At 42.1% G+C, this 22699-nt stretch overlaps 1 protein-coding gene across 1 annotated transcript in view; it reads right to left on the bottom strand.

Moving 5' to 3' along the window:
- The window catches only part of NFATC1 (nuclear factor of activated T cells 1), a 101633-nt gene that overhangs the window by 40145 nt on the left and 38789 nt on the right, over positions 1 to 22699 (bottom strand). Inside the window, 3 exon segments of the mRNA XM_018081667.1 lie at positions 4867 to 4999; positions 6250 to 6305; positions 20615 to 20755. Of these exon segments, the coding sequence (XP_017937156.1) occupies positions 4867 to 4999; positions 6250 to 6305; positions 20615 to 20755 (330 nt within the window).

The raw sequence follows: 22699 nt of genomic DNA on the forward strand, positions 1-22699 counted from the left end.
ATCCTCATTTTGTTGTTTTCTGCCAAGGCGGCCAATGTCACCTTTTAATTCAGAGAGTGAGGTGTTGGTGCAAGAGCCGAGGTGATAAAGAGGCATGGCTGCTCAGTGCAGTCACCAGAAAAGTGCTGATTGCACCCATCTGTAGCGCAGAAAGGGGATAATTCTAGAGCAGAGGCAGGAAGTCAGGAGGATGCTGACAACAATGTGCAGTGGGCACTTCAGATGTACACCAACAGGTGGTCCTGCAAGGAGCAGGTAGTTGGACTTTTATGATCCTTATGGGTCCCTTCTAACTTGAGATATTCTATGATTCTATTCTACAGTTCTAAGACCTTCAATTTCATACCACTGTGCTGTAAACCACAATACTAAGGCACATCTAGTCACCACAGACAGGCTCTCAGCACAACTGCCTACATGCAGCTTTCAAGGACCTGCATCCCCACCAAATCACGGTGGCCAGGTTTTCAGAAGAGCTCAATGCCTTGAAGACTTTGTGCAGATGACTGCAGGGAGGCAAAAGAACTGCAGAAAAGCTGGCTCTGCTGGAGGCTGTGCAGTTGAAAATCTGGTCCTATGGGTAGTGAAACGCATCTCAAAAGTTGCCCATAATATTAACACCATTTTAATAAATACTAGAAGCAATGAAATGATTTTTTAATAATGCTTTGACAATTAAGAAGCCTGACAGAAACAGAAACCAGAAATACTTTATCATCAACTGTTTGCAAAAGTGTACTTTTTCATTCCAGTAAAAGAAACACATCAACTTTCATTTTTCAATCTTATTAAATATTTTCTAGGCAAACTTGCCTGTCTTTGGTTAGTCTATTTTCCAAGAAAACTTTCTGGTATTCACCATTCTTGATATCAACATTCATTAGATATTAGAAAACATAGAGAACACTCACTTCAATCTGCAAAAAATAAATTCTTCAACACATTTCCTCTATTTTGATGTACCTACTTAAAAGAAATCTGAACAAACAGACATCTAACCCTTATCATTCAGTGAGTTGTCTTCTGAGCAGGAGAACGCCTTCAGCTTTCTTAAGCAGATGAAAACACAGGTTTTGGAACCACAGCATACGTCTGGTTGCTTGTGTACTTCTTCAGGCTCTCCAGGTTAGTTTATCCCTCAAATGCTACTGCTTACATCTAGTGATTTCAGAAGACTGTTCCTCCTATTTCAAATGCATATATGGGCCAATGATATAATAAATTCATGGAAGCAAAATGATATGCAGTCATAAACAGAAATTAAAACCAACTGTTTTTCTACAGGGTAGGGTTCACAAAGGCAGGGTTCACCAATGGTTTTCCAAAATGTTCTGCTGCACATAATGGAGCCGCAGAGCCCATCTGCACAAAGCTGCAGCAATGGAGGCACTTTAAAAGGTGAATATCCAAGGGTCTGCTCACTGTGCTCTGCTCAGACTCCTGACAGCAGCGTCTGGTCCGGAGCCTTCCTCCCCAAATTCTGATGGGATGTGGCGATGCAAAACGTATCAGTACTTACCATATGAGCTGCGGGAATTCACCTGTGCCAGAATGGTATGGAAACTACTTATATTTCTGTACCAGGCATGTCTGGAGAGGAGTCTCAAGAGCCTACAGCCTGCAGGCTCCAGGACAAAACTGATATGCAGTTGCTCAGTGATGCGTAACATTAAAGTAATACTAAAAAACTGACATTACAGTCATTTCTGCACAATATAGGCTAAGACAGGATTCAGGGATTGCTCAGATTTAGAAGAACAATAAATCAAAATTTCAATTAAAAGTGGATTATGAGTACTTAGGTTTACAGTCTATACCAAGCCAAAGACTTAAGCAAGCTCATTTTCAAGACCTTGGCTCCATTTGTGAAGTGTCTACTTTCTGTTTTGTTTTGTTATTTAAACTTTTCATTTACAGAGCAGTAAGATTTTCATTTTTGCAGCGTTTTTCTGTTTCTGAAGCAGGAACTCATCTTCACAAAGTAAGTCCCTGCTCTGCAAAACACTTGAGCTAACAGAGGAAAGGTACAATCCTGCCCTATCTCCGCAGCACGGGAGAAGTCTTATGGAGACGAAACCATAACACTCTGCTGGAGATGGCAGCTTGTGCTGACTGCATGTCACAGAGCTGTACTCCATGGAGACGCTATAGGACCATCCATAGGAGGTGGGATGAGTGAGGCCACGTGTCCCTGGATCCACTGGCTGTTTTCCCCTAGGGAATGAGGAGAAATAGGAGCTACAGGAAAAAAACCCCTACTGCTCTGCGGTCGGGGTGGGAGCTGCACAGCAAGCCCATGGCTCTCCCACTGGTCTGCATGTACCCACACCCACCCCAGGATCACAGCCAGCGGGCTCACACGATATTTATGCTTTAGTCCATATATGGTATTTTGCTTTGGCACAGTCCAGTTGAGCTGTAAAATACATCTAATGTGCATTATGAAGCTTTTAAAAGCTCCCTCATGCAGCAATACCTGCAAAACTACAGTAGGCACTGAAATAATAGCATTTTGATTAGCCCTAAAGCAAGGAAGGAGAAGTAGCTTACAATATACTATCTGATCTGTGTGAAACCACATCTTACACTTGATGATCACTGACATTTGCTTCTCAAAACTCTTCACCTTCTCTGTTTGTGGGATTTGTTTAAACAAGAGACAAACTGTTAACTGGGCCAAAATCACTTATCTCATTTACATAATTTACATTTTTTACACCGGTCACCCAGTGGCTGTTGACTCAAGTATTTTTTTCCTTACGAGCTAAACTTTAGTTTTCTACAACGTCTTGAATCATTATGAGAATGTTGTGACTGAAAGCAATTAAGGCAGAACATCCTAAAATGACTCCTAGAAATACAGCAGCATAAATCACTGATTCAGTCACTATATATGGTTTCTAAATACATAGTTGAGGTGATTGTACGTATCTTTGAAAGGCAAGGTGGAAAAAAACACCAGCTACGTAAGGGCAAAACCTTAAAGCTCTAACACAGGCATTACAACACATGCATAATAAAAACATACTATACTATTAATTCTGATGATTGCAGAAGCACATTCACTCTTACCACTGTTATGAGAGAGGTTGCAAAGAACATAATATGTTTCTCAATTACCTATATGCACATATACATGTGTATTAAGAGAACGTGAGTGGAGAACCAAACAGGAATGGGAGGAAGGCATATTTACTACAAATACCTTTGCTTTACCCTACCCTGGTGTTACATTTTTTCTTTCAGGTTTCCCTACACTGAAATGAAAAGATTTCCCGTGAATTTAAATTGGTACAGCAGACTAAACAAGATTCCCAGTGATTTCAACAATTACCATAATTAAAGATGTCTTTGCAGAATAAAGCCTAGGCTGTTTCTCTGTTAGGCTAGCCTGTCACTAGCTATATATTCCCGTCTCTTCACATCAAATGAAACATCAAATGTTTCAAACAGAGAATGGGGGTAGCATAAACCAACTCTGCAGCAGTGAATGCTGCTCCCATGGTTTAGAATACAATGGTAAAAAATCGCCTGTGTAAAGGTTGGAGGGAAGATGCTGCTTAATAAACAGCAGTTAACATGAGGCATGAATCTGAAATATTTATGAGGGGAACTTGGGTGACAAGGCAATACCTGATTGCCTCTACAACTGATTTTTGTTGCTGAAAAGTGTTGTGGAAGAGAATAACAACTCTTTTTCTTTCCAATTTAAGAGATGAACAGTCTTTAAATATACACAGACATCCCCACTGGGGATGAAGTTTGCATAAGTAGGCTGACTCACTGAAGCATAGCTACACAGCACATATGCAGTAAGCAGTCAGTTGCCCATGTCAAGTTTCCTGTACTTTTATTATAAATTAAAGTCCTGATAAAAGTCCGAAGTGCATGCATGCTAACTGGGTGAAATTCCAAATGTGTACTTCAAGGGATTTCACCTGCAACAAGTTGGCAGGTCTCTTCAAGTCATGTGACATGACTTGAGTATTGCTTTGTGGGAATTTCCCTCAGAAGGACTATTTTCACTTGGAAAGACTACAAAAAAGCATAACCTAATAATTTTTCTAATTCCTCTTCCTTCCAAAACAACAACAAAACAAGTACCTTTTTATTCCTGCCTTCCCCAAAAGAGTGTTCTCAGAAAAAGAGCCATTTCAAATAACAATAAAAAAAAAAATCTAAATTTATTTGCTATTAAAATCTTCATTACAAGCCTGCTTGGAATTCAGCTATCATGAGTGACTTTATTGTCACTTCACAGCTACCAATATAAGCTAAAAAAAAATACTGGCACATGTGTTTCTGAACATTTCCCATACATAAAGCATTTTGTATGGAGCGCTTTGATCTCCATCCATGTTGCCCATCTCAACTTTCATCCCCTGTGAGACAGCGAGGTGCAGGATGACTGCAAGGAGAATCCACACATCACTTCCAGCTCAGAGCCCAGAATGCTTACAATGCTGTGGTGCAAATTCAGAAGTGTTATTCAAATGCAATGTATCTTCTGGGGCCAGAAATTCAGACTGAGGGTTGACAGCAACTTAGCAGAGAGCTCAGTGCCTTCACAATTTGTAACTACACATGTGTTTATGTTGTGGTTCTTCAGCTCCCAAAAGCATAAGCCCTTGTTCCAAAAGGTCTCTGCCACCAACACAAATGGAAATAATCTGCAGAGGAGGTCTGTTGTGCAGAGAGCAGAGAGAAAGGCACCTCTCATGGGTTGATTCTCACTCTCATTTTAGAACACCAGGTATACATCCAAATTATTCAGGTTACTAAAAAATTACCAGAACCATAAATCTTTCTAAGTAATCATCATTATCTCAGTTTTTACTAGCAGAGATAAGGAACATGTTTTGTTACCATTAGCAGGGAGATACGTGAAAAGCTGGTACTGGCTTCTCTTTCTTTTTCCGTTGCAGACATAGAAGTTGACCTGAACAGGGTTGGTAATTCTCTGATTGCGGAAAGGTGGTATCTCGACCACCAGTGAATTCTGCAAAAGCAACACATCAGAAAGTCAAGGCATGACTAAGGCAGTCAAGCAGTACAACAGTATTCAAACGTCAACCCTGAAAAGGAGGTGCTTGGGCTCACAAGGAAGAACATCCTCTGCAGGGAAACGTAGGTTTTGTGGACAAAGATGGCCTCCCACCAACTCCTGTGTCCATTCCAAGGACTCTAGAAGTAGGGATATTATTTTAGCGTGGTTCAGATCTTTACAAAATCTCTAGCTTTCACTTCTTCCCTTTGGACAGCAAATATGATACTGCATATGGACAAGGCTCTATGCCTCCTGCCTCTGTCAAGAATCTGGGACCACAATCAAATTGTGGTCTCTAACTCAGCAGGAGAAAGCACAACAGCTCAGTTGGCAGGTCATCCCCAGTATATCTCAAGCTAACACAATTTCCTTTGAAAGCCATTAGGACAGGATTATTCAAATATTTCCATTTTCCACAGTGCAGTATTTTTACATATAACAACTCAGGAAGTTTTAAGCATGCTAGTTTCTGTAGATGGGAGATCTTGCAAGAACATCTAGTGATACAGGAAGAAAGGCTGGAGAGCCCGTAGATGATCTTCCACTGTCAGAAACCAAATGCTCCAGGTATGGGGTTAAGGAAAGACTTAGCTGCTAGGGCATCAACTTACACAAATGCACAGTGAAATCTATTATGACCATCAAAACCTCCCTTGGCACTTTTTGAAAGAATAAAATTGAATGCTCATCTTAGCATTTGGCCTGAATTCAGCTGAGATTTTTAAATTGTTTGCCTGCAGGTTTGCAAGTATTGCATATTGCTGGAGACACGGATTAGTGGATGTACTTCCCACTTAAGTCATGGCTGAGAGAGCCACACTTCTCTAGTGTGGGGTTAATCTCCTGTGAGGGTACTCAGGTTTCTTCTGCTGGAGTTAGAGGAAAGCCAAGGAAAACGATCAGAAATTGCTTTGGGAGCAGAGGAAAGAACTGACCCAGCAAGACAGAAGATGAGCAGACAGGGCTGGCCCATCCTGGACAATGAAAAAATATTTTCCAAATGGTCTCTCCTACTTTCGGGATAGCTTCCAGAGAAGGTTTTTTACCCCATGCTCACGTTAAAGAAAGATTTCCAGGAGGGGAGGCCTAAGTACTTGTTCTGTTTCAGTGCCAAAGCCTTGGAAATCCCTCTTTAGTAACAGTGCTGGAGAAGGCAATACGTATTTTTCATCTTGATGTTAAAATATTTAAGGCAGACTTACTGGCTTGCACATTTCTTTGTCAGTTTTGGCTTCCATTTCCCACACATGGTGACCATCTAAAAGACAAAAGAAAAAGATATCTACTTCTGTCCTTTTTTCCTCTCCCAAGACAAGAAAGGAATGACTTCTGCGAAAAAATCTCTTTGAAGGGGCACTACATATATGAAAAACAGCTCTCAAAACTCATTGCCCAAGTGTTGCCCAACTAAGAGACCATCTGGGTAACCCATGGCAGGAGTCCACTCAGCTTTTCTGAAGGGGAGAACCACAATCCAGAGTACGTGATGCTGTGATGGGGAAAGCCGCTGTGAGTTTGTTCTGACACTAGAATGGTAAAATACGCAACTGTTGTACACTTTAGCTCCCTTCAGGCAACAATACTGCTACGTTGTGAGGCCTTTTGATTACTACCTATGCTGTACGTCATATTCAACATTAATATTAAACAAAACAACAAGAAAGGTAGTATTAAGAAATTCCTCAGCCATGCAGTATTTGATTTTAATATACTCCTAGTTTGGCTTGTCATAATTCTGCTGCTTGGATCAAAAGGCAAGGCCATAGGCTGGGAAACACTGCTTTTTGCTTCATTCTAAAGTTGGTTAAGCTTAGCTACACTTAGCTTAGCACTTCTGGAGCTGCTTCTAGTGATGTCTTGGGTCCTCCTAATTTACTGTATTTCTGTTTTCAAGCAAACATAGATTTAAGCCACAGCTGTAACTTTTTATGGGGAAGAAATTGGTTTTGTCTAGTCATTTTTTCTGCACATCACTGATACAGAAATAACTTGTCAATAACAAGGTGGGCTCTTACTTCCCTGCGTCTTCAAACCTCAACAGTAAAGAAATTAGAAAAATAATACAGAACATAAGGTTTCCATTCTGCAGGCCTAGGAAAACACAAATTAAAGGCCATAAGCAGACTGCTGGCTAAGCTGGGCAGGAGAGACACAGGAGTGACACCATTGTCAGATGCTACTGAAATGAACAGGAAACTGAGACTTTATGTCATCTCTTTTGCACATTTGTTGTGGCATCGGGACATGCAAATGCAAATATTAGTTATTTTGAACTTCATCACATAGACGGGGTCTGCCTTAGGAAAACAGCTCTTTGAAAGGTAAAAGAGTGAGTGTACTTTTTCTTCTCTGTTCACTTTCATGGCCAGGATGGAGGTGACGCATTTAGAACTGCCTGATTTATTACAAATGTCTGTAAATAATATTTTTGTGTACAGCTGTCCTACTGTGAAAGGAATGCTGCTGAGGGACTAGCCCTGGCAATTGTTTTAATGTCCAGCCCCCCTTTTTTTTTAACGTATGGAAAGAAGTGCAATGTGAAGGCCGCAGCACAAATACCACAGTGGATTTGGCAGGTCTTTCTGTAGGAAAACAATTAGCAGACCTACCCTCAGTTTCTTCCTATATTTTAACTTGTGACGCTAGAAAAGGAATCCCTTTAATTGGTACTGCCACGTTCGGCTGTGGGGAAAGAAGGAGCAGCCAGACTGTGCTACAGTCTCCTTAACGAGTCCTTCGGAGAGTGCCAAAACTGAAGTAGACTTCTCGGGAGGACTGGTGATCACTTCACAATTTATACAACAGATGCTTCCCCTAAGCTGTCAGTAGAAAAAACCCGACCGAAATTCAGCAAGCCAGGACACATCCCCTGTCTGGGAGCAGCCTCCTCTATTGCCAGCCCTCTCCTCACAGAGGCCCTGAAGTCCTCCCTCCCTGCCCCTAATTAATTCAATCAGTTGTAAAAGCAACACAACTCCGACACCGTCACACATTTTGCAAAGTCTAGGAACTTCTGCTTTGTAAGGGGTTTGTTGGGTTGGTTTTTTTTAAATCTACAGACGTCCAGACTAGTAGTTAACATGTGTTCAATTTGCCTTTGTAAACGGATTACCAGAAGTTCAGGTTTTTTCACTATGGTTAATTTCTGCTTTGCAAGACGAATGATCTGATTCAGGTTTCTGGTTTTTATTTCCTGCCGATACTTCAGTAAAATTCAAAATTATTCCATCTCCAATTCATCTTTCAATTACTTCATGCAGCACTGCCTTTATGCATTTTTAAAATTTTTATGATGACAAAAATGCTGTAATCTAAACTATTAGGAAAATAAAAATCCAGAGCCATGGCTTGTCTTATGGAAGTTAATAAGAACAATACGGGCTTTGCTCCAAGAAATTCCCTTGAGAGTGTCCAGACCATCGCTGCTCAGCAATTGAGGGGAAAGGGAAGAGGAGGAAGAAGTAGGGAATAGACAACTAATTAACAGATAGCAGATAGTCACATTTCATTTAACGAAAACACTGGGAGGAAAAGTTGTTATGAAGCAAGAAACTAAAAAAAAAAAAACCCAAATAAACCAAAGCCAACAATTCCTCATATTACGTCTGGTGAACCAAGAGGGAAATCTCAACGCCCACGGACTGGGATCAGCTCCAGGAGGGAAACCTTAGACCACTACGTCAACCTTTTACAGTAAACATGTTTTGCAGGTTTATACAGTTCAGCTGAAATTAAAAGCAAAAAAAAAAGAATAATGGCTTCAGAATGGTTTTTGGGAGCCCTAAGCATCAAGACAATCTGCCTATGCCAGAGAAAATGGTTTTGCCCCAGCGCCCATCCACTGGGGAGCCTGGCGAGCAGGCGGGATGCCGCCTCCTGTCAGCGTGTGCTGGAGCAGCGAGGGCTGCTCGCCCACAAAAGTTTCCATTGTACGTCTGCCACATCTGCAGCAACGCGCCTGGTCTGGGCCCGAGGCAACTCCCTCCTGGCTGCCAGCCAACCCAAGTACACCAGAGCAATTTATACCTTTCCAAAATGCAAATAATTCAAATTACAGACATAACACAAAGCTGAAGCAGACACATTTCAGGCATTCCCGTTAAAGTTTACTCTCTGGAATTACCGTACCCAAATGGGCAGTTGTTCTACAGGGAGGGGGAGAGATGGAGTCAGGAGAGGAAGGAGAGGAGGAGGCATGGAGGAAAAGGGAGAAAACGGCTTTTCCAAAGGTCTTATTTCATTTCCTTTCATTTCACTATTTACTTTTACCAAGTAATAAGAAGTGTCTTCTCCAAACCAAATGCCTGGCTTTGTTTTGGCATTTTTAAGATTTATAAGTGCAATATTTTGAAGAGAAAGACAGTTCTTTATATAGCTAAAGAGTTGTGTTGAGGTATTATACTGGGTTTCTTTTATTATGTGAGGTTTTCTTTTACAAAATGGAAATAAAACCAAAACATCCGTGCACAGAACCGCGGGGCAGAAACCCTGCAGAGTCCCCGGCGGAGTGCCCTGCTCCCTCGCTGCCAGCAGCAACAGCCATTGACCCGACAAAGCCAAGGCTTCACGTGTGAACTGTGCCATGGGCTAGATGAATGACCCTCAAACCCCTCCTCCCAAAGAGGCAGTGCAGGAGCGTGGCAATGCTGGGGGAAGGAGAAATCCCCCATTCCACACAGGCTCTCTGCCTGCGCCCGGGCTGGACGCTGTGCTAACAGGTGGCCATCAGCACTGCTGCCAGCTGAAGACACCAGGTTTGTCAGGAAGCCTGACATTTAGACCGATCGCTGTTATTTATAGCTATCCCAGCTCCGGGTGCACTCCACCACCATCCGCTTCTGGCTTTTTTTTTTTTGTTGTTGTTGCTTAGACACTCGGAGCACCTGGGATTCCTAATGACGAAAATGCCATGAACCCACCACATTACGTGGAGTGGATTTTCAGCTTTGTAAAGCATAAACACCCTGTTTTAACATAGGGTGGCTGAACAGTGAATGGGCCTTTGTAGTCTGCTCTTATCAGCCGCTCACTCGGCATTGAAGGAAACTGCGCACAAGTCCAGAAGTAAAAATACTCTAATTCATCAGGGAATTCCCTGCAGTATGAGTCACCGAACGGCTTCCCCACCACACCCAGCTACAAGATTTCCACATAAAAAAGCACCAGAAAGGCCTGTTTTAACACAGAAGCAGCACTAAAAAGTAGTTGTGTAAATCTAGCAGCATCAGCTATTCACATATAGATCCTAGCAGACCATGACATACAGGTTTTCTTCATGGAAGAGAAACACTAAGAGCTTTCCAAAGACATTTTTGTAGCATCTTCCCCTCATCACTGCCCATCTGGACAGATCCCCCTGGGTTTCTAGGGCTGGATTTACCTTCGTGCCCCAGGGAACTCCAAGTATAGCACCAGGAGTTTGCAAGCTCACAACAATCAAGCCACCAGCGTAACTTTCATTCCAAACCAATGGATTGCAGAAAGGGGAAAGAATATACAAGAGCAAAAAGCCCCCCAAGCCTGGAAATGCAGGAGGGTATAACATCTGGCAACCACTTAAAACCTTACCTCTATGAAATGGGCATAATGGGAGCATGCAGGTACTTTACTACAGGAGGTTAAAACACTCTATACTCTTTAGTAGACCTGTGTTCACTTGAGATATGAGAAGAATAGATATTAGGTAGGATTTCACTGCCTGTACACAGGGTACATTTTATACTCTCCCAGCCTGCAATTCAACAGAGTTTGACTGTACTGGCTGCACTGTAAATCTGTATTTACATTCATATATTCCAAGTAAAATGGTGAAACAAGCCTTACTCTCCCAAAGGAACACACTACTTGATTAATGCGTTGTGAGATTACCCTGAACAATAACTCCTGTTACATCCCAGATTACTTTAACATGTCCAACACAGGCAGGGCACAGACGCAATGCAGCATAATTTTGAGGTGCTCTGCCTACTTTCCTATTTGGCCCTAACAATGCATATTTAAATCCCCGAGGATTGAAGGATTTACAAATTTTCAATTTGCACCCTAACCCCTTTTCCCTGGTAAGTACCCTCATGACATTGAGATGACTGATCTGTGAACACATTCAGAAGGAATGGATGGGTTTCCATGAAAAGAGGATGAAGACTAAGGCAAAGTCTCATCATTCAGACTCAAAAGCTATCTGTTTCTGTGCAGAGGGGATTCCAGGGGAAGGGCAAGTCGAGTCAGATCTGCACCTGGGCTGGCAATGAGAGAGGCAAGGAGGCAGCTCTACTGCTTGGAGGACAGCACTCCCCATGCCAGTCCTGGGTATGACCCACTGGTATTGTCTCACCTGCTGGCACATATTTGCTGGCAAGGGTGTACTAGTGCCGGATTTTGCAGAGGCAGCAACCTTTTCTCAGGCAGTCTTGCAGGTGTCTTGCTGTGAACAATGCTTCCCCAGCTGCACACCATGCAGGGAAGGGAATCCTACCAAGTGGGTGGGATTCTGTGCCTGTTCTGACATACTGGTGTACATCTTAAAGTCATTTACGAGGGTCAGACTGAGGGTGAACCAACACCAGCCAAGCAGTCTGACATGAGATGTACAGGGAAGATGGGCCAAGAGAGCAAGAAAACATGCAGAAATACAGAGGTAGCAGAGAGTAAGTATCTGCAATGTAAGTGGCCACTTACATCTCCAATGTAAATGACCATTCTCTTGATCTCCTCAATGGTACTTTGCTCTCCTGAGATTTACGTCTCTTAGGGCTCTGTGAGCAGTAATATGCCTCCTGGTTCCAGAGCCACCTTCAGAGCAGCTCTACCTCCTGCTGCTGCTCCTGCTGGTGTCATGGCCTGCCTACCTACTGCCCAGCACCTCATCCCTGTTTGCCTCTCCAACGACCTTGATCTCCCTACTTTGCTATTTTCACTACTTTTGCTACGAGACCACATGGCTAGTCAGATTTTTGCTTACTTTATTTTCCTCTCCCTTGCCAGGAAGTCCCGCAGCTGTTCTTCTGCCCTCCTCACAGCCTACTGTCCTGCTGCAGAGACTTCCCCTACAGCTTCGCTCCCCATCCCTGGCATGTCTTCTGGCATCCACCCATCCATGCACAGCAGGATTCAGGCATAACTGACCTATTTTCATTTCCACATCAAAGGTGCTGCATTTGTTTGTGTCTCCTCATAAGCATTTTTGCAGCATATGTATTTTGTCCCTTCCTTCAGCTATACATTTTTGCAGTACTGAGCTGAATACTATGTAGACTTAGGTGTACCTGTCATTAACAGGATGCTCTCAAGTTACTTTTTCTCTCTTCTTTACCTTAAATTAACAATAAAAAAGTCATGCAGCGACCAGGTGATAGAAATCCAGCACAAACTGCATCTTACAGTACTTTGGCATCTGTGCCAGACATGTGCTTCCTCTCTGGTTGCTCATCTGGGCAAGCCAAAAGCTGAGGGACTCACTTTGCCTAAATGGTGAGGCTTTTCAGCTGCTTTTACCACAGTATGTCTAACAGACTTAATTACTCTGAGTTCAAGTGTTTGCAAATGAACTGTAATTTTAGTTCAGGTAATTAAAAGGAGGCACTGTGCTGACAACTGACTGATTGGTGTTCATTTTGAGCCAAAACCATTGGAATGATTTGCCAGATACTATTTTCAGCAGAATGGAAGCTGGTTATGCAATTTGTGTTCTCTGGCACCTCCCTCTATTCAAATTATTGTTGGTCCGAGGGTTTTATTTAACAACTTTAAGTAATTCCAGGTCTAAGACACACAAATTCCAAGTAAAACTGAAGCTTGACATCCCTGAAAAATCTCTCTAGAGCAGGCAGGTCAAACAAAGCACACTCAGCACAGCCACCCACCAGCAGTCATGACAGTACTTCACTCTGGTTTTGATTACATTCACGTCATCTCCTTGTCTTCACAATTTTACTTTCCTTTGTGAAGCTCTAGTAGGCTGAACCTGTGACTCTGCAGCTGAAACTGAGTAAAATATTCCTGGTCCATCTTCTTCGGTCTAATCTGTATCATATTTTCTCAGACTATTGGAGTAACAAACCTCACAGCCAGTTTAAATCAAGTTCCAAATTTTTCTTCCATGAATAATTCTTTTCCTCTACTTCTGTGCTGGATGCCAACACCGCCACCTGTACTATAGCTACTTCTAGTTCTTTCTGATCTTAAGGTGTAAGTTTGATCCAAATGCTTTCAACCTTCTTGATCACTTTTTGAGACTCTTCATTTTATTTTTATGACCACAACTTGACATCTTCCAGAAATATCCCATTATGGCAACTCCTTGTGACATTTTAGCAGAGTCTAAACAGCAGGCTTTTGAATAGCATTTTTATATTTTTCCATCTCATTGTCCCCCTCATGTCCCTTTTTTTGTCTCTCTAATCCAAGAACGTCAGGCTCAATCTTAGAAGTCCCTCCTCCTCCTCTCCTCTGATTTTCCATCTTGACATCAGCTTCCCAGGAACAAGGCATACTTTGAAAATGACTTATCTCTCTATTCCTCTCTTAAATGTAATTATATTTTCTTCCACACTGTTCTTGAAGGTGTAATCTTAGTTCCTTAATAGACCTAAAAGGAACATGATCTTCTTCCCTCATCTCTCTCCGCTTTTCCTGTGATGTCCACCTGAGTAAAGGTGATTTTCAGTTTTACCTTTTGTTTTTCACTATCCTATTCTATTTTTAATTGGGAACAAACTATTTTCCCCAAGCGGAGCCTGTTTTGCCTATGACTGTAACTGATAAGCAATCACCCTGTCTTTATCTTCACCCATGAACTTTTTCATCTTATTTTCTTCCCCTGTCCTGTTGAGAAGGGGGAGTGAGAGAGCAGCTTGGTGGGCACCTGGCATCCAGCCAAGGTCAACTCACCATACTTCTTTCCTCCACTGTATGCACTGATCGCTTCATTAGACTCTCAGCTTTCTTGTAAGGGCTGTGTATTTGGACAGAGGGTCCTACTGGAACAGTAACAGTAAAAACTATTTGAAATCTTGTGCTAGTTGTAAAAGCTCAGAGACAAAGCTTTGACTGCACAGATACAGCTCTTTGAAGCCACTTCATTTGGAAGACATGAAAGAATAAACTTGCAGCATTCAGCCACATTTTCTATAATAAAAAGTTTACAGGATTACTCAGGCAAGTGACTTTTGAGACCACATGGTTATTCCCTATTTCTCTGTTGACCACAGTAAGTATCTGTGATTGACTGATCTCACTCTTCACTGTGAGAGCAACAGTCTGGATGAGGCTTGTTGCTGCTGACACCATCTCATGTGTATGGCTGCTGTCCCACTCTGTCTTCACCATTCCCTAGACTAAACAGCCAGGAAAAACTGAAACGTGCTGACATTTCCTACGAGCTGCAATCACTACTCCTTCGTGCACGTGAAAGGGTTCCACCATCAAATGACTCCATCATCTGATGACACTATTCGCCCAAGGATATCTATTTCTGGGCAGTGGCCAGAAACCCCTTCAGCTATCAATATATCTCTAGGAACTAGGTTCAAGTGACCTTCATGTGAACTCCATGCTCCCAACTTGTATGCCTTTGAAGTTTCCAGTTTATCTAGTTTCCCGAATTTTTAACCTCAATGCGCATGAGTCAGCATTGAATTGCTCACTGCCAACTACAATGCCGGTCCTGAACTTGGATAAACTGACAGATAATGACAAAATTATGTAGTATCTGCCCATCTGACTAGAGGGGGAAAGAGTTTTGCCACTTGCTTATTTATTATGTGAGCTACAGTATGATTACCCGTGTGAAACATGACCCCTTCTTGGCCAGTTGCCCCCCTAACTGTGACTGCTACTGGCAATGGAAAAAGCAATGGAAAGATCTCTGAGAATGTAAGATCTTTTACCAAATGGAGCTCTGCCAAGACTCAGGTCACCCGTCTCCCCATCACATCACATCACATCGCATCACGTCAAAACAGACTCCAAAACCTAAGCTCCACAGTGTATCTAAGTCAAACCAAAAAGCACACATGCTTCCCCAACGCATCTGTTCCATCCACAAGGAACTCAAATGCTTCGTCAACATATCATTTTCCACTCTCCTGAAGCTAAAAAACTGCATTTAAGTTAGCTGCCATACAACAAGGTAAATGCTGCTCACACGACATACAGGAAACAGAACTGAATTTATCAGACTGATGTATATCTTTAAGCAGCAATTGATTGACTCTAATCTCTCCCAGAGAAAGGAAAATTTGAGAGGAACAAAAAACTGTGAAATGCTTGAGTGGACACCTAAATTCATCCAGCTTCCTTCTTTTTCCATGTTGCATTTCCTTTGTGCAAACATTCAGCTGACCAAGCTTGACCACACATTTAACAAGAGGCAAATTGCAAGTTTTCCCATCTGAAATACTTAAAGAAAGATGATTTTCTTTGGCATATATACAAAAAAATAATTGCTGATTGCACCCAGTCATCTTTCATTTGCTCTAATATAACTATTACCATTACACATCAGTACCTCATGTTCTAAGAGCAAAACCTGTTCCAGCAGGGAAGAGGAACAGTTTTGACAGAAAAATCCATTTAACAAAATAAAAACAGGAGCAAAAGGAACAGTTGGAAGCAATAACTAAATCTGAAAAGCACTTTAATTGCTTGAAACTATTAAAACAGAGAAAAATCCCTAGAGGAAATGTTGCTTATGTGCTGTTTATTTCTCTGTCTTTCAGGAACTTTGAGTGTCAAAGGCTTTGGGCACAATAGCTGAGGATATTATGCAATTAGGTTACAGAGTGTGTAGGTGCTAGGATTACTGTCTATTTGAAGTTGCAGTAAATAACAACACGTTCAAAACCACTAAAGTCTGTAAGTCTGGAGTTATTCAGAGATACAGCATTACAAATTGTGAACTCTATAAATGTCCATCAGAGAGTGATGCATCCTCAGGGAGGGGTATTTGTTATAGGGAAGCTTTGATGCAGGCCTTTGACCAGGACAAAGTGGCCCTCAACATTTACAGCCCAGAATAAGAATTTCAAAGTCAGTATTATTCAAGAAACTAATCCCATAGAGAAGATGAATGTTACATTTCGGTCTTTTGGCTCCTTAAATCTCTTGTCTTGAGCTCTCATCACTAAGCACAAAAGCAAAGAAATGGGTTTGGAGTTCTAACTTAACTAGTGGTAGCCCAATCGAATGATAATTAATAATAATACATCAAACGACTATTTCTTCCCACAGATCACAACTTGATAATAATGAAGATTCAGTCAGTTTAACCTGATCTCTTAGGTATGTCTAGACTTGGTCAAATCCACGAAGTCCAGAAATACTTGAGTTACTTCCAGTGTCAAAACTACTCTAGCTACAGGAACAAGAAGCAATTTTTGAGCAAGGAGTAATTTGCAGGGTAGATTAACCCTTTCAGATCTCAGGATGAGGTTCTTTCTAAATCCCAAAATACCTTGGGCTATTCTTTCTAACCCAAAACATCCTACAGCATGCTAAGAAGACATACCCATAACTTTCTTGTGCTTTGTTTCTTGGGATATGGGCTTTGTCTCTCATCACTGAGCTTTCACTCATCTGTTACAGGATACATTTTGTGAACAGAGGGAAGAAAACTAGGATTTTTCTACCACACTCAGTTTTATAGATCTCTAATCATAATCTGATATACTAAGAGCCAGCAGTCTGATTGCTTCCGTTAGGCTTTTTTTCTGTTTTGTGCTCAGTAATTCGTATTACTTTTAAAAAAACAGCTTTGAAAACAGAGTGTTTGTAGAATTTGTTACCAAAAAAAGGTAACTGACAGATATAGTCATTAAAACACACTCTTCAAACACCTCTGCATTTTCTGATTTTTGTTGCCTGACAAATAAAAAGTTTTTAAATTATAAGGAACTAAGTCAGTCTTTTATTGTAATTCCAAATCACAATCCATGCAGATGCATGTGTTAACACGAAACATTTTGCCTCTCCTAGACAAACACTTCCTCCCGTAGCTAACAAACACCAACTTCATTTCATCTACTTTTGTAACTAAAATGCACACCTTGCCTACACAGTGAATCCCAGCCTACAGACATCAAGGGCCTTTGCCAGTAAGAAATTGCAGACTTTTTTATATTTTACAAAGTACTAATTCTTCTGGTGAAAAACAGATAGGTGATGGACATCCTAAACGTAGCATCCAACAACCATGACACACACACACCACTTTTGAATCTCAGGAAGAGAAAAGCATGACTACAAAGAGAAAGTGAAAGAATATAGGAAAAACAATTATTAGTGTAATATTTAAGAGACAAAGTAATTGTGGGGCTCCCCAGTCTAAGGAAATTCTGCATTTAAGAGTGAAACCTCTCAAAGTACATTTAGTATTCACATTTTCACTACCACTAGATTTCTTGGATGATCATTTTATACCATCATTCATCACTGGAAAATATGGCCTAATGTGTAAGCAACAGAGCATTGCTCAAAATCCTGTAAAATAAGGACTCACTTCAACACTTGAGAACTTTTTTTATGGTACTGTAAAAGGCTTGAGCAAAATTTAGTTCACTTCTGAACACTCTTATTATTTATCCAAAGGGGGGTCTTCTGCCTGAGCACTGGACCTCAACCGTGAGGGCTTCTCCTTCCAGAGGTCATCACAGCGCTTCTCCCTTGGTCCTTTCAGTGTGCCGTGCCTTCATCCCTTCCTCCTCTGTGAGACACAGAGTCACAGGCCTGCAAAGTTTGTTTTGCTCTGTTTCACGTGCCTCTGGGCTGAGGCAGCCAGTAATGGGTTAAGCTGAAAGCACCAAGCCACTGCCTCCGCAGCAGAAGGATTGATTTGATCATTCTTCAGGGATTCCCTCTTGTATGAGTCACTGCTGAGACTGACTCCCCAGGAAAGGAGGCCAGGATAATGCCATTCCTCCAGAGACTACAACAGCTGAGGGCTAGCCCTGAAGACTGAAAGCTTGGGACTCATGCTTGGAAAAACACTCAGCAGACTTAGAGAAATTATTCAATTATTCAGATGGGTGGGGGGAGGGGGGAGGGAGAAAGGCAAACAAAAGTGTTCTCAAACTCTTTGAGTTAACCAATTAAGTATGCAGACTAGCAGGAATTAGATGAGCTTCCAGAGACTGCCTCCTGGCTTGGGCACTCTGTCAGAGTGAGGACTGAAGACATGAGTTCATATAGTATAATATTTAAATTTTACACAAAAGATACGTTCTCTTTATAAGCCCAAGGATTCCTGTGATCTAATACTTTGTAATAGCTGTATTTGGCTGCTACCAACCAGGAACGTGATTAACATTCCAAATTCAAAAACAAAAGTGGTAAAAGCAGCAAAACTAATGAATGTCTCACAAAAGTTCATAACCAGCTCTCTAAGAGAAAGAGAAAGTATGTTGGTGTTCCTTCTCTTGACCTACTTTCACTGACGTGCAAGAGCTGAAAGGCAAAGAAACACCTCGTGCTGATTTACAAAAGTGAAGGCTGCTAATGCTTGTTCATTTGACATTAAACACAGTGACTCTGTTCAAAAATCCAGACGGAGCACTCTGCCACTAAAGCAATGATGCATTGCTCTTGTTTGCTTTCAATGCATTGAGCTGTGTCAGGCAGCGTAGCACACAATTCACCACAGAAGTCTTAAAAATTGCTCAGCCCAGATCAGTCAGCAACTTTGCTTTTTGTGTGTCACTCCTAGTAACATGATTGCAGCTGCTGGAGACGCTACAGACTCTCGACTTTAAAGGTTCAGCCCCTGGACTGTACCTCCGTGAGGTTGCACTGCCCTGCAACTGCAACAAACCTACCGTGAGACTACTAAATCCAGGAAGGACCTTAAATTCTGTAACTTAAAGCTACACACTGAATATCTTGCTTTTAGGGTACTTAATGCAAAGGGAGACAGTATTCAAATCTCCACTGTGGTACCTGCTGGCGGGCAAAGAGCATCACCATCACAATCCTTTGGGACATGATACTTCAAAATTTTCTAACTCAAAAAAGGAAGAGGAGACGAAATAAGTACGAAGGAAAGCACCCTCTAATGTGGTTTCCTTCCTGTAATGAGACAGATCGAGGACTCCACTCCTGACATGTCACACTAACCCAGTTCTGTGCAGCAAAGGAAGTTTAAATATAAAGTAGACAGTCATTTTCTCCCCCCCCTGCTGATCCAAGGAGAGAGCAAAATTCAGGTTTTTTAAATTGCAATACCACCTTTTTTCCTTTCTTTTTCAACTTTCTTAAGAAACAAAAAGGACATTCTGTTGATGTCGCAGTCACAGCCCAAATGTCTTTAGTGCTTGGGGGTCACAGGAATAGTGCCACTGTCTCTCCCCGAGGCGTCAAGGCATTACCTCCATCCCATATGCGCACTTTGGGTGTGACTTAAACCTCACCAACCCAGGACTCCACTGGGAAACTTCAGAGAAGTCTTCTGCTCTTCTCCTGAGCTTGCTGAGCCCAAAGACCTGAAGTCTTGCCCTCTAGACCCTCCCCTGCTTGTCCTGCCATCCTGCCCCATGGCCTGACTGCCTGTGCTGCTGGTAGGGACTGTGGGCAAGAGAAAAGCGTGGGAACCTTGTGGACATCAAGGGTTAAACAAGCACATTGTCAAAGCCAGTGCTGTCGGCCTAAGGAGTGCCCAAGACTGTTTAAAGTTCAGGGGGGGGGTTCAGTCGGCAGCTGAGGAATCCGTAGCTTGTGCCAGCGCTAGGGAAACCCTTTCCAAAACAAGACTCAAAACTATCCTTAACAGTCTTGTTTCAGAGCCTGACTTTGACTCACAGCTCTGCTCCCACTACCTATTCCCACAGGGGGCATACACACACACTATGCATTTTTACCCGGTGATCCACTGCTCCTGCAGGTACCCCATGGCTCCTGCAGACACATCCTACTCCTGCTCCTACTCCATGTTCTTTGCCTTGCTTCAGCTTGGCCTGGGATCCTTCTCCAGGAAAATCAGTCCCACTATGAATGCACAGCAGGAGCAGGTGGGCACTTGTATCCTTTCCCCAGCCCCCTGCAGGAGCAGGTGGGCACTTGTATCCTTCCCCCAGTCCTAGGACAGAATAGAAACATGTCCTTCAAATGAACATGTGTGGGCTCCAAGTCCTCCTCAGCCAGCACCTTCTAAGTGCCACCAGTCTCCACCACCACAGGAGGAGACACATGTGCACCCACACCAGCAGCAGCGTCGCTCTCTCTTCCACAAGTTACAGAAATGTTTAAGAAGATGCACAGTATTGCAGGCTTTATGGGGACTTGGCACCAGAGGCTTCCAATGCCTTCACAGGCCCTACCTGCTACAGTCATGGTTTGCTACAAAAACAAATGGCAAAGGTTGACTTTCAATGCTGCTATTGTCTACCTGTAACTACACTTGCCACAGTGTAAAACCTCAGCATTAGGCACGGCTGGGATTACTTCCACAGCTTTGCCCAGTGACGTGGAGAACATATTATGTACAGAAAAAAATGCTATTACCATATTTATGCTTTCATCATTTGACATAGACTTTAAAAAGGGGCAAAAGACAGACCAGAGTCTAGACTGAAGACATACCTGGCGCTTTCTCCACAAAGATGACTTTAGAGTCTTGCAGAAAGTTATGACCAGTAAGTACCATTTTTTTCCCTCCAATAACAGGAAAGCTGTCAGTACTTTGCTTCTCCACCAGAGGCAGTTCTTGGGCAGATCTCTGAGCTGGAGAGTTATATAGAAGATTAAAAAAAAAAAAAGGTAACCACAAACATACACAAAAAAGTAAATACTGCACTAGTAAGTAACTTAATGCTTGCCCTCATAAGATAAGCTGAGTTTGATACAGAAACAAAGAAAGGTCAGAAGGTTTGCAGGAAACATGTTTTGTTTTCAAGTGCCCTGACTGTAAACAATAGGGTTAAACAGCAGTACAGATTCAAAAGACTCATAAAGAACAAATGTTTTAAAACTCAATTCGATCTGTACTATATTAAAAAGTATATTTTTATTGAAATTCATTTATTTTAAACAATTTTCTTTTATGCTGTGTGTTTACAAGGCACACATGACAAGGTAACCATGCATGTTCAAAATTTTTTTCAGTCACTATATCGTTTCCATCACTATACATTGTATTGTCAATTCCGCAAACTGTCTTGCAGCAGCAGCAGCCATGGCCCTTGTGATCCAGCACTTTAGTGAACATATTTCCAAAAGAACCTGAGTGTCAAAGCACACAAGGTTCCATGCAAACAGAATCTGGTATTCTTGTGGCACATTTTATGCCCCCTCAAGTGGGACATGAAGAAAGCGCTGCTTCAAGGGATGATGTGATACTTTATCCAGATTATATGGTTTCTCCCTGAGTTACATGCACTAAGAAATGTATGAAGTTTTTGGTACCAGTTTATTCCACATTCTGCACTGGAAATAACACTATCACTTATTTTTTCTCCTGTTTTCCCCTTTTTTCAGCAGCCATGTGCCATGCTTTTGCTCATTACACAACACTCAAAGCTACAGTTCCCTGACACAAATCCATCTGGCTTCACGTTCAGTGGCTCCTTGAGCTTGGCACCTTTGCACAGACCAGTTCAGGATCAATTTAAATTGTGCCTTATCCTGCTATATAGCAACTGAAAAGCTCTCTAAACTTCAACAGCAGCAGGATGAAACCATGACTCCTCACATTTTTTGCTTTGCCCTCCAGCATGAATGGAGTTAGGGATGATTAGGTCTTCTTCTCCATCCCCTCTGCCAGAGCTCACCCCACACATACCCCCAGATGTTAAGTTTACCCCCTACTCTGTCAGCATCAGAAAGATCCCCTTTGTGAAATTTGACAGAACCTTAAAAAATTGTTTTGGTCCATCCAGCCGACCAAATTAGCACTGGGAGTTAGACAAAAATTCAGCTTCCACCACTTATCCTGAAATGTTAAAGCTACACAAAACAAACAGGTTTTGTTTTGAGTGGGGGTGGCTGATGAGGCTTACAGAGCAAGAATGATATAGGTGTCTTTGGAGGGTGTCTCAGTGTATCTGATAAAATGCAGTCTGTTCAATCAAAGAGACCCCAGTGCAGAAACCTGGTTTCTGGAGGTTTTCTGAAGCCGCAGGCAGCTTGTGCCAGTGTGTCAGCTCTAGTGTACTGGTAGCTCCCCATCAAAGGGTTTTGTTTGCTGGTTTTTGCTGTATGATGGGGAGACAGACAGTGAAAAGGGCAGGAGAGATGTTTTCCAGAACTTCTATAGCAGTTACCTTTAGGATAAGGAGTCACCAAAATCAAAGACCCTGTCACTCCCAGGTCTACTCTTGGTTTAACTGCTCTCTACTTTTGCTTCAAGTGTGTGTTTTTCTACAGCAGTCAATGCAAGACAAGGGTATTCTGTTCTCAATGTAAACCACATACTTTTGGAAAGCAGTTTAAAGTTCACTGACTAGACAGGTAATGCAAAACCAATGTAGAGCATGTTGGTGGATAAAGACTGCCTATGGGGTTGAAGTGTTCAAAACTATTCAAAACGCGTGTGGATGTGGCACTTGGGGACACGGTTTAGTGGTGGATGTGGCAGTACCGGGTTAACAGTCAGACTTGATGATCTTAGAGGTCTTTTTCAATCTTATTGATTAAATGATTTTATGATAATACCCAGCAAAAGGAGGA

This window comes from Manacus vitellinus, unplaced genomic scaffold, assembly GCF_001715985.3.
Source record: "Manacus vitellinus isolate BGI_N305 unplaced genomic scaffold, ASM171598v3 scaffold_55_pilon, whole genome shotgun sequence".
Lineage (NCBI taxonomy): Eukaryota > Metazoa > Chordata > Aves > Passeriformes > Pipridae > Manacus > Manacus vitellinus.